Source organism: Stylophora pistillata, chromosome 2 (genome assembly GCF_964205215.1).
Source record: "Stylophora pistillata chromosome 2, jaStyPist1.2, whole genome shotgun sequence".
Classification (NCBI taxonomy): Eukaryota; Metazoa; Cnidaria; class Anthozoa; order Scleractinia; family Pocilloporidae; genus Stylophora; species Stylophora pistillata.
In genome coordinates, this window is record NC_142520.1 from 12,747,789 (window position 1) to 12,759,700 (window position 11,912).

The 11,912-nt window shown below is 39.7% G+C and overlaps 3 protein-coding genes across 3 annotated transcripts in view; 1 reads left to right on the forward strand and 2 right to left on the reverse strand.

Annotated features, from left to right (window-relative positions):
* The first annotated feature begins 935 nt into the window (after window positions 1-935).
* Window positions 936-5,566, forward strand: LOC148737185 (uncharacterized). The gene is made up of 3 exons (XM_088749068.1): window positions 936-1,573; window positions 2,542-2,841; window positions 4,252-5,566. The coding sequence occupies exons 1-3, from the start codon at window positions 1,468-1,470 to the stop codon at window positions 4,626-4,628; spliced, it is 783 nt and encodes a 260-aa protein (XP_088605194.1). The 5' UTR covers window positions 936-1,467; the 3' UTR covers window positions 4,629-5,566.
* On the reverse strand, window positions 4,994-7,364 carry LOC148737186 (uncharacterized). Its single transcript, XM_088749098.1, has 3 exons — window positions 7,256-7,364; window positions 6,226-6,477; window positions 4,994-5,481 (listed from the first exon to the last, which is right to left on the reverse strand). Exons 2-3 carry the CDS (start codon window positions 6,449-6,451, stop codon window positions 5,237-5,239), a joined length of 471 nt encoding a protein of 156 aa, XP_088605224.1. The 5' UTR covers window positions 6,452-6,477; window positions 7,256-7,364; the 3' UTR covers window positions 4,994-5,236.
* A 2,659-nt stretch (window positions 7,365-10,023) lies between these two features.
* The window catches only part of LOC111338912 (uncharacterized), a 10,128-nt gene continuing 8,239 nt past the window's right edge, over window positions 10,024-11,912 (reverse strand). The window contains exon 6 of the mRNA XM_088749002.1: window positions 10,024-11,771. Within this exon, the coding sequence (XP_088605128.1) occupies window positions 11,431-11,771 (341 nt within the window). The 3' untranslated portion in view covers window positions 10,024-11,430. The remainder of the gene's footprint in view (window positions 11,772-11,912) is intronic.

The window sequence follows — 11,912 nt, forward strand, 5'->3', positions numbered from 1 at the left end:
AGCTATAGCTTACGACCCCCCAGCTGACCTAAGAACATTAATAATAGTAGCGTTTCAATGTATCATTCAACACTTGTAAGCACCGGATGCGAAGCGGTTTTGGTCGAGTTATAGTTCTTTTTGCGAGACCCGGTCGAACCAACGATACTAATGGAAAAACTAGACGGGGATGTAATGCCGCCGAACTGTACCAAAAGTGTACCCAAAATAGTCGGTTAGTGAACTCCTTTTAAACTCCCTGCAACGAGGCCCACGAAGAGAATTAATTGAATGTGTAATCAAACTTAGCTTCACAGGAAATGATGAAGGGGAATATATATTAACTTAACTTTTTACAAGCGAACAAGATTATCAACAACCCTTTCCAGCAATATTTAGCCATTTAGCGCTGGGTCGATCTGATCTGGCCTATATAGAGCGATGGAACTCAAACATTTTCCAATTTTTGGCAAGCAAACCCTAACCCTAACCCCATCTCATTCTTGGTGCGTTATTTTCGCTGGCTACAATACTTGAACGAAAAGACAATTTCTCGTTCAAGCCGTGTGTTCTCTAAATTGCTGTCAGTATAACAGGACTGAGACCAAGAGTCACACATTTAAACTAAGGGGGTGCTCAAATTGGTTTTCCTCGAAATAAAAAGGGTCAGAGGGACGAGGAAAATTCTGCTAACACGCGCCAAACTAGACGAGCGGACTAAGATATTTTTTTTCTTGTAGACATTTTTCTAGACAAATTTTGCATATCTTGACAACTTCATGGTTAAAAATACGCAATGTTTCTTTAGCCATCATTTGGAAGCCTCTGAGGCACGGCCTCTGGTCCTTTTTGAAGTTTTTATGGACCTCGATTTCGTCTCGGTCCATAAAAACGCAGGAAAAAATAAATAAAAAAAAAAAAAGGAAAAAAATAAAAAAGCTCGGGGATAATATCCAGCAATGTTGACCTCAATAACAATAACGCATATTTTCAGTACATTGGAAGATAAATTTTAAATAGTAAACTTCTTCTTTGGAATCTTAAAACGCAGTAGGAATAGCTTAATTCATAATATGAATTCATAATATGAATTGAATAAAGCTTGAAAAGCCAAGCTTGATTGCTTCAGCTAGGTGTTGCAAAAGCACAATTGAATTAGGATTCGATGATCTCTTAAGCTAAGGTGTTCATGAATCCATTTCACTACGTTGTACGGTAGTTCTTTGCATAGATATCTCATGTACCCGCGTTTTTTCCCCACCCTTGACACAATGAACAACCTGCAAACTTTCAAAGCCATTTTCTTCAAAGAAACAGTTTACGGGTGTAGTTTGTAGACAAGATTTCATTTGAATTTGGCACCGACTCCTCAAAATTTGGCCGATGTCGCAATTTTCGCCACATCTAAAGACATTTGAAAACGTTGTTAGGATTATTGATGCTTTCGTTTAAAATCTTCTAATTCAAGTGTGAACATTGAAGCTTAAAATGCGACGTGAACTTTGGTCCATTCTAATCGTTTATCTTCGATTGAAGTCAAGTAGCAGGTCAAATTTTATTTCCGTTTCGCAACATGGTTCTCGCGCACTCATCGGTAAGCTAAAAATTTTATTTTCGTACTGTTTTAATAATCAACAGTTCAGAAAAAGGCAAAACAATTTTTGTTGAACTATCATTAATGTCCGTCGAGGTGTTTAAATAATTTATAAATTCGCGCTATAACCGTGGCTTTGTTGCGTTTAAAGTGTACTTCCATGAAAAGAGTATTATATGTTCTTTGTTTTTGTTACTTAAATGTGTAGAGGAATTTGGCTCAATGCGATCACTGTATTCGAGTCTATTAACAGACAAAGCACAAAACTGCCTCATGGGCCACCATTAGGCTTTGAGATTTTGTAGAGGTTTAATTTCCATCCGATTTATAATCTTAAAGAGTGACAAAAAGTGAGGATATAGAAAATAAGAAATTCTTCTTATTATATAGGAGGGGACAGGCGCCAAAGTTTTGTTACTCAGAACAATTCTAGTATTGTTTGGGCACGCTGTTCGAGATGTTCCCGATTCGTGAATTGATTAGTTCGGTAATTCTAACTTTATTTATCGACATTAGTTTGGGTCTGCGTCGTAGCAGTTTTACGATTGAGCATGGTGGTCTTGAGGTTGAAAAAACAAAGCAAAACAAAAAAAGCAAAACATGACAAAAATTAACAACAAAATAAATAGAAAAAAACAGAGAAGCAAATTTAACTTACTTTCTAAAAGAAATAAAGACTGATAGTTTCGAAAGAAACTGTTTGAGGCTGCGTCGGTGGAAGTAACGAAATAATTTGGATATATCAACAAAGTTGAAATGGTAAATTGGCCACCGTAACGATTACAAAAGCTGACGTTTCGATCGTTAGCCCTTCGCTCCGACGAAGGGCTAACGCTCGAAACGTCATCTTTTGTAATCGTTACGGTGGCCAATTTACCATTTCAACTTTGTTGATATATCCAAATTATTTCTAAAAGAAACATTGCTGTAATTTTTGTTGCTATTTATGGAGACATTTGTATCCTCAGCAAAGTCTTACGGTACCCCCTTAAAACTGACCTGCGAAGATCATCTGGCGAAAAAAATCATTTTAAGGGATATCTCCCTCTTCAAGATGAAGCGAACAGTCGAAGCAAATCATATGTTTCCCGGAATTTCTGCCCAGTCTCAGGCCGAATGCCGGCGTAGTTTCCGTCCGATGAATAGGACGGAAGCTGCAGAATGCGAATTGAGTTTTGTTGGAAGAAAGATCCCTTCTGACGTCATGATAGTCGCAGTTTATCAATGCATGACAGCTAGTGACACGCGGAAGCAACTGGTTCATACAAGTAAGTTATATGTGATTCGGATGTGCCTAGGGCGTCACCTATTTATAAGTTCTTTCTTACAGGATATTCACCGAATCGAAATATGGCGTCCAATTTCAATTACCATTGTTTTGGACTTACTAGCCTCGTCTTGACGTAGAAACACAAAAGGATAGTCACATGTGAGAGAGGGGCTAGTCAGTCCAGAACAATGGCAATTCAAATCGGACGCCATATTTCGATTCGGTGTATAGTTCCATGAAAAGTGTCCTACGTGGTGGGGAAAGGGGGGGGGGAGAGAACAGGGGGGTAAGTGATGAGACAGTGTAGCTAAGTCACCAGCTATTAGTTAAAATTAACTGGCGAGATTGGTTCAGACTTATAGGCAAGTACACTTTTACATCTATAGTAGCCATCATACCCGTATATTCTATTTTTTTCTTTAGCTCTCTCAAAAACGTCCTTATTATTATTATTATTATTATAATAATTATTATTGTTATCATCATTATCATTATTTTTTTTATTTTGAAGTCGGCCAGTTAGTTCTGAACATAGAATGTTCTCATAAGCGCTTCGTGGAGGAGAGTCTCATTTGATGCTATGTGGAGAATACACTAGAGTTCCTTGATATACCAGAAACTCATCTTTGTGTATACTTCCGAGAAATGCCATCTAGTAGAACTTTTGGTGTGGATTTGAAAAGTGAGGATGACGAGGGAGGGATGATGCACAATATTAAATGAATCAAACTGTCTGTTCAGCTTCTGCTGGTTTCTTAATGAAGTCAGACAAAGAAAATATCCTTGCTTGCTTATTGACTGCGTGGGTTGGCCATTTCGAGTATTTTCTGTATTAGGAAACCATCATGATGTCCTATTATATTTAGGAACAAGTCATTACGTATCACTTAGGTAAGGGGAAGGGGGTGACTTTGGGGCGAGGGGGGACTTTGGGGGACAGGGGTGACTTTGGGGAGACGGGAGGGACTTTGGGGTGAGGGGCTGACTTTGGGGGGAAGAGGGTGACTTTGGGGAGGGGTGACTTTGGGGGAGGGGGTGACTTTGGGTGGAGAGGGGTGACTTTGGGGGAAGGGGATGACTTTGGGTGGAGGGGGTGATATTGGGGGGAGGGGGTGACTTTGGGGGCGAATGATCACATAGTTTTTAGGGAGAACGGAAGGGGAACCAGTCATCCCCGACAGAGTATTAATGGGGGACTCTAGATAATTGACTGTCATGAACTGTCAATGAGAGGGCGGATCAAACATTCAGAGCCTTATGGGGAGCAAGGTAATCGGGTAAATTATACCATGACATGGTAAAAAGCCTTCCCCTTTATCCCCGTAGGCGATGGATGAATAGATGAGGACTGGTCACTTGGTTTCTAGAAAAAGGTTGGAGTCACCCATATTTTGTATACCAATTTCAGGAGCTTCCGAATCAGGAGATGTGGTCTTAAGATACGGAATTAACGGCATGATCCACATTCTGGAAATCAAAATGAACGACACCGATTTGCAAGAACAGGAAACGGAAAGGATAAAGCAACAGTGCACCACTAAAGCTTTTCAAAATGATCGAGCACCTCAAGAGAGCATCGGGCACAAACAGCCCGTCTTCTGTTCTGTTTTAAGACAGGGAAGAGATGGGAAACTGAAAGTGAGATATCAGTGCCTGCCAGTTCCAACAAGGGTCTTGGATCCTGTTTTGAGAAACAAAGTGAACAGTACAGGATCTGTAGTAAGAAGGCATGCTGGACAATTCAGAAGGCCGAACAAGCGTAAGAAACATGCACCGAAAAAGTAGAAAAAAATGTCTCTAAGCATCGTGGGAACTGGTTAGTCCTCATAATCAAACGTTTTTAAAAGAGAGAAGAAGACCCTTCAGATATTTCACACTTCCGCAATCTGTCCAGTTTTCAACTGGTGAGCGAGTTTTGTTTCTATTCTGCGACAATTTTAATTTCTTACAACACGGTGGTCAAAATCAGAATCGAACAAAGAGCATCTAGACCTCAAAGAGAAAATATGTCTGATCCAGAAAAAGCAATTAATTTGGGTTTCTATTATTGGGGAACTAATAAGACGTTTGTGATTGTTTTGAACCTGCATGCATTTCTTTCCAATGTACGATTTAGGCAATTTTCAGCGAAGTTTACCATAACTCAGCTGTTATGTGGGTAAGATATGAAGACTACTTGCATTTATTTCGTTTTCGTGGAACCTTTGAATCGCTTCATTGTTCATTTAAAACAAAGTTAAAGTTAAAATTTCAAAATGATTAGAAACTATCTTTCTCTTGGGACTATCCTAATGTAAAAAGAATTGTCTGTCATTTCTAAGCGATCAAAAAAGAAAAAAAAGCTCGACTGCTTTCAGTTTGAAAATTCTAACGTAAAAAATCCCATTATGGAACTATCTGACGTTGAGAAGTTTGATGATGACGTAACCAGCGCCGTTGTTAGAGCCAGCCTGGTTGGACTGCTCTTTACCACTGTTATACGATCCACCACCTCCCCCACAGGAGTTAGATCGGCTACCACTAGCACCCCCAGAGTAGCCACCACCACCACCACCCCCACCACCGGCTCCGTTTGGTCCGCCACCGCCACCGAATCCACCTTCCACTTCATTTTGATTGGATCGGCCTCCGACACCACCTGTAAAATAATTGACGTGTGTCATTTATCCATAGAACCATTTCGTTTAAGCTTTACTCGATGATAATTAAAAATATTTACAAAGCATGAGGAGTTTGCTTTTTTTTAGAATTTCAGGAAAATTCTAGCACAAAGATTTCTCGTTTTAATGAAAAAATTGAGAAGAATCTTTTAGGAGGATATCATATCGAGGCTCTTCAGATGTTTTAATATGCCTCTATTCTCGATTAGTTCCCTCCAGGGACCTGTAAATTATCTTTATTTTAGAATATAAAGTCCCTTATGTATAGCACCTCGTCGGAAAAGAACGAAAAAGAAGGACAAGAGCGCACGCGACAATCTCCAACGCCAGTCTAGGTATCCGGTGATCAAGGAATTTTGATAGGTCAAATAACAGAATACCCTGCCACTCATTTACATGTCATTGAATAAGAATAGCCTGTATTGTGTTATCTTCGTTCTTCACAATAGAGGCTATTCTTATTCAATAACATGTAAATGAGTGGCAGGGTATTCTGAAGTTACTCCCAAATAAGTATAAAAATAAATTAAACCCGCCTTGCTTAGTCATTACAGTGACGTTCTTAAAAATTTCGCAAAAATCCCGAGGTCAGGGAACCGTGACCGCGTGACCGTGACCATAATCCCTTTTTTGGAGCTGTCGTGTACACTTTTACGCTTTGTTCCCGACAAGCGGCCGTATCAATCTGTAAAATGACTTACAACGGTTAATTCGTTGATTACCTTTATAAAATGATTTCCCTCCTTCACCACCTGTCCCTTTAGCGCCTCCGAAATTTTGGTTTGAGCGTCCGTTAGTCTCAAATCCACCACCACCTCCCCCAGAGTAATTATTGTCGCCTTCTTCAGCTCCCTTGCCTCCAGTGCCTCCCTGGAATTGTGAACCACCATATCCTGCGTTTCCATCGCTAGAGCCTGACCCGTGACACCGCGGGCTCTCACCTTTCATTTTATCGACACCACCACCTCCACCGGCTGGAAAGAAAATAAGAAATGTTGACCAAAATAATATCTGCATGATGCATTTTCATCGATGTTTTAATTGTGGTTGAAATACTTATCATGTTTGAGCGCTTTTACCTAATGTGTCACAAAAAACAATGCTCATTGAACAAAATCGTATACAAGCTTGTGCAAGTTTTCTTCAAAGTCAAAGGGGTCTCCGGCAAGTATGTTTCTTTATTTTTGAAAAAGTTGTCACAGACTTTACGCTAGATAATTCAATCTGATGTCTTTCTTGATAGTCCATATATATTCGCTTTGAAAAGAAAGATTTTAAACAATGTCACTTTCCGATAAGCGACAATCTGATCCTGCCGCGGAAACTATTTCAACAAAGTTTGCGTTGTTTCAGATAGGATACTGTTTCACAAGGACTTCGAGATCCGGTGTGGCGGAGTTGTAGGTTGTAACAAAAAGCATAGCGCGCATAGGTTTGTCTCGATGAGAGGTTTACTTCGAACAGAAATTGGTTAGGAAGCGGCTATGCGAATATCCATCGCTTGTCACTGACTCGGAGGTGAATAGTCGTTTTAGTACGCGCTCAAACATGGGAATAATTTACCATAAAAAGATGATTTAAATCCTGTTATTCCTGTAACGATGACAGCATTTTTGGGCGCAAATTCCGCGCGAGTGGCTCGGAGGTGAATAGCAAAAGATATTCGGAATTTGAGTGGCTCATCAAAGAGGGTTTCTAACCATATCCATCTTTTTAGTATATATTAATGAAAATTAATGCTTAGTCACTCACCGATTAAAAGTGCTGTGTTGTCATCATTGACCACGAAACTTCCTCCTCCTCCCCCTGCTCCTCCGGAAACAGAGTTAACTCCTCCCTCCTGTGTCACAACATGGCGCGAAAATAGCAAGCATGAACTGCTTGGGGATATTGTGAGAACCGTTTAATTGTTACTAGTGACGTTTTAGTCCTACTGTTACGGTTTTGGTAATTTTGATGTTATTGTTCCTTCGATGAAGTCGTTTGATTTGGTTAAAGGACTTTTTAAAGAATATTGCCAAGGAAAGGTTAGCTGTGTCTTACTCAGAAACGCGAAATGAAAGAACCTTTAAAATACACAATTTTCGCAAAATCGCGGAATTCAGGTGTCGTGAAATATGCGCACCTCAAAATCGCGAACTGATTAACCTGCTGTCAAAATTTTGCTTAATAAGGTAGTTTGTTACTTCTTTGCAACTTCAGTAAAGTCGTGGCATGTTTTTTTTTTTTTTTTTTAATGGTCTGTCATACTACAATGTATGTACTTCTTGACTGAGCGAGAACCTAGCTGGAAGGGAAATTTTCGACTCAAGGTCATGACATAAGGACCGAACGCAAAACGTTTACTCGTTCGGCTCGACCAAATTCAGGCAAGAAGCATTCATTCATATGACCACTAAGTGAATAATATTTTGAAAATTTTGTTCCAACCTAAATATGACCTACTTGCATAAAAAAGAAGGGGCGCACTAGACAGCTACGAAAAAGATTCTACAATAAAAACTTTTCAAATTTAATTGCGGTTTACATAACGCAGTTATTGTCGAGTATATTCCGGGACAAAGAACCAACTTAGGTATGCCTCAAAGCTCAGTTAGAAGGAGCGCCAAATTTAACTTGTATTTGAAAAGCATGAGGTATGATTTTTTTCCTGCAGTTTCGTTAACTTAAGTTAACGTGCGAGTAACATTTCTTTTTCGAGCTTTGATGATGAAGTAGATCACATTTTTGTCAATTGTTGTATTCAGGAACAATTCAAGGTTACTGTTTTGTTCGCAGATTCCTTGCCTTGGTCTGCATTTTAAGAGAAGACAACTTCGAGAAAAAAGGTCAGTGTACAGTGTACAGTGTATGTAAATGGATGTTATTCTCTGTTTAATTTTGAGAACGTCTAATTATGAAAGAAGTGCTGAATACTCCTTTTTATTACACGACTCGGGCAGTCAGAGGGCCAATAACTAAAATCAACCAATCAAAATGCTCTATTGGCGGTCAATATTCTCTAAGTATTGGACCGGGCACTGTCCCGAATGATACCGCACTTGTGTCCCTTTGAACTCCAGTCGTGTAATAAATCTCTTATTAACCAAGCTTGCTCGGGACAGTACTGGAAGAATATCGGCCCTCGGTCTTTTTTGTACGGACCTCGCTGCGCTCGGTCCGTACTGTCAAGACCTCGGGCCTATATTCTCCCAGTGCGGCTCTCGCGCCTGGTTAATAAGATATATTTCTTGCATATATTATTATTTCTTCGGATTAAAACCTGAAAATTTCTTAACCCATGACACCCTAACATCATTATGCATATTCTCCATACTGTTCTCTATACATTTCCTTGGGTGCTCACAAGGAGAATTTGTTTAACAATCAAGGGCTTCTTTAGCCGATGGTCACTTCTTTTATTCTCCTGACCTCTAAGGTGGCAAAGGGTTTAACATACGCGTTATGGTATTTCAATAAATAAACGCGAACGTGACCAGGAAGTTTATCAAAATACATTTTTTTTCGCTGTGATTTTATATCAAGTTGCTTGTCCCATGCTTGCGCGACCTGCTGTGATGCTGTAAACAAGATGTCAGTCAGCTGCGCCTGGCTCTTTTTGCATTTGGCTTTCCAAAAAGCACTGACTACAGAGTTTTAACCCTGTCGCTATGATTTCTCTAGCCAGCAAGTAGGCCTTCATTATTTTCCGGGTGGGCATGAGTGTTTCTTCTCATGCTGGAAAGTATGAAGCTTTAAAATCACACATCGGCGAGACGTATGCGAGGGGTCCAGTATCGACTATTATTGATGCTAGACCACGACAAACTTCTCCCCTCTCGTCTCCAATCTTTCCGAGGGCAAGAAACGCGCGTATTGGATCGCTATTGATTATGACCTGTTCTTTTCATCTCCAACATGTCTATATATTTGTCGTAGGTTTGATAGACTACAACTTCTACTGCTTCCGTCAAGCCATCAGTGAGGTATTTGAGTTCATTTGACTTAAAGCTCATTAACTAAAAAGATATATTGAAAAACCAAAACCAAAGTGATCACTCTGGCTAAGAGATTATTAACAGTTTATTATATCTTGCTATGTCCGATCATAACAAAGAAGAACATGGCTAGCCAATGACAACTCATAATAAAATCAGGCAACCTACTAAAAGCGCGGGAAAACCCGGGTGACCTAGCCGCGATTGGCATTCGTTTTGCGTCTCATTTGTCAAGAGGATGGCGCGAGTTTTCTGAACCAATCACAGAGCGAGGTCAGCAAAAACAAAGGAATCCCGGATCACTGTTGTCTCCCAATTGAAAATTGTTCTATCTGTCAGATGAAATCGAACTTGTTTTATTTCAGTACGGTTCAAAACTGCCCGGATTTAGTTTGTTTTATTGCACAAAAGCGGCATATATGTACTTACCAGATTAGTTTAAATCTGTTTGTTTGTCGTTCGTTTTGATTCGTTTTTTGTTTTTATTTTGTGTCTTTTATTTATTTATTTTTTTTGGAGTTTGTTCATTTGTTAGTTTTTAAATTGTTTTGTCTTTTTTTTTTTTTTTTTTTTTTTTTTTTTTTTTTGTAGCTTGTTCATTTGTTCGTTTTGTTTTGTTTTTGGTTTTTTACTAATCAGACGTCAGTCGCAATACGCACCAGGAAGACAGTTCTCCTTGAGTGGTATCTAATTTTATGTTCTTGAATTAGTTTTTCAAATCAAGCAATTTGTTAAAGTTTATTTTTCCTTTCGTCAGGTGTTTGAAGTCAAGCGCCAGATGAGGTCTGTGTCTGATACTGGCTCCCAATCCCCTTCAGCTGCGTACTCAAACGGCAGCGCAATCCCGGCCCTGGATCATGAAAGAAATGACAACGCTGTAGTTGTGTAGCGCAGGCTTAAATGTACTGCTTTCCAATGTACTTAAGAAGAAATAAGCGTCGCTGTACTTCTAAGGGAGATGGTCTCTTACTTTAACAGGCCGTTCGTCTCTTCGATATGAAACAACCTTCGCTGTCAGTTTTTTTCCAGCTTCAGTTACTGGTCGTAGTTCCCAAAATGCTAAAAATGTGATTGTTATAATCGTAAACCGTGTTGTCTTGCGTTGTACTCCATATTGTATACGTGACCCAGTTATAATTATCTCATATTTTGACATTCTTGTTTGTCAGGGTTGCTGTCTAGTTGTTTGAAAAACCAAATGAAAGAAGAACACAAGCAATGAAAAAAAAAAAAGTAAATATGAAATCTGCATTACAAAAGCCGGGCATATTTCAATCTTGCTTTCCGATAATTTCTCAATCCCCAAATTTCAAGGGTCTCCTCCTCGCAGCTTGAGGAAACCAATGTCACACAACGGTCTTAGCTCGAGACTATAGCGTGGCGTGACAAGTTTGGAACCGACTATGACCAGGCCGCTTGATTTGGCAAGGGGTTAATATTTGGAGTAGAAAGCTTTTGGGTAATTTAGTTCATGAACCGGGCAGGTCTTTCAGTTAGTGACGATTGTGTACTAATTGTAAATAAAAGTAATTAAGAGAATCGTGTATTTCCGAAAAGGAGAAGTTTGATTGGTATTTGATAACAAATCCTAAGGAATAAAGAATAGCTCTCCCTCGAACTGTATTAATAATTTTGCACTTAGAAGCGTCAAACAATAAAATGCTATTTCTCCTTGGCCTTCGACTGCATTTTCACTCCATTACACTGAATGAGAACCTGGAACGATCAACCCTCTTGCTCGAGTAAGGAAAAAAAAAACACTAAAAGCAAAGCAGCAAAATGATAATACTACATCTTCTGCCTCCGTGAATTTTCTTTTCCTTTCATAGACGATTAAAGACGTTTTTTCTCAAGGTTGTCACTCTTTCTATTTCCAAGGGCAACCAATACAAGCTAGCAGCTTTAAAAAATCAAATGTATGGCTTGTGAAATTCACAGGTGTGATCCCTGTTACAGCAATGTAACGGTGACCCGACCATGGCCATCTGCATTATAACAACATTCACTTTGCTGATCTTTTCCAGCGTTGTAGGACCCTCCTCCGCCCCCACAGGAATCGAATTCATTATCTCCACTGCTCCCCCCGGAGTATCCGCCTCCTCCTCCTGCGCCTGCTGCATACCCGTAAGAACCACCACCTCCTCCAAAGCCACCCACGATAGCGTCATATATGGCCCTTCCACCCACTCCACCCTGAAGAAATCCTTTACCACCCTCTCCACCATATCCCATGGAACCACCAAAGCTCTTTGAACTTCTTCCACTGGTGTAAAAACCGCCCCCGCCGCCACCTCAAATAAGAGTAACAAATGAATTGAAGATATTGCCGATTTTCACAGTCACACTATTACTAAAACCATGAAACTAATAAAGTCAAGAATCAAAGATAATATAGGATTAATATAATATTCAAACAGTTTTGCTCCCGCTCT

Bases quoted from the DNA above. Each gene is read 5' to 3' on its own strand.
- LOC148737185 (XM_088749068.1), top strand. From the start codon at position 1,468: ATGCGACGTGAACTTTGGTCCATTCTAATCGTTTATCTTCGATTGAAG. The intron at 1,574-2,541 runs GTAAGCTAAAAA...TTGTATCCTCAG, and splicing joins TGGTTCTCGCGCACTCATCG to CAAAGTCTTACGGTACCCCC. The intron at 2,842-4,251 runs GTAAGTTATATG...TACCAATTTCAG, and splicing joins GAAGCAACTGGTTCATACAA to GAGCTTCCGAATCAGGAGAT.
- LOC148737186 (XM_088749098.1), bottom strand. From the start codon at position 6,451: ATGAAAGGTGAGAGCCCGCGGTGTCACGGGTCAGGCTCTAGCGATGGA. The intron at 5,482-6,225 runs GTAATCAACGAA...ATTATTTTACAG, and splicing joins AGGGAAATCATTTTATAAAG to GTGGTGTCGGAGGCCGATCC.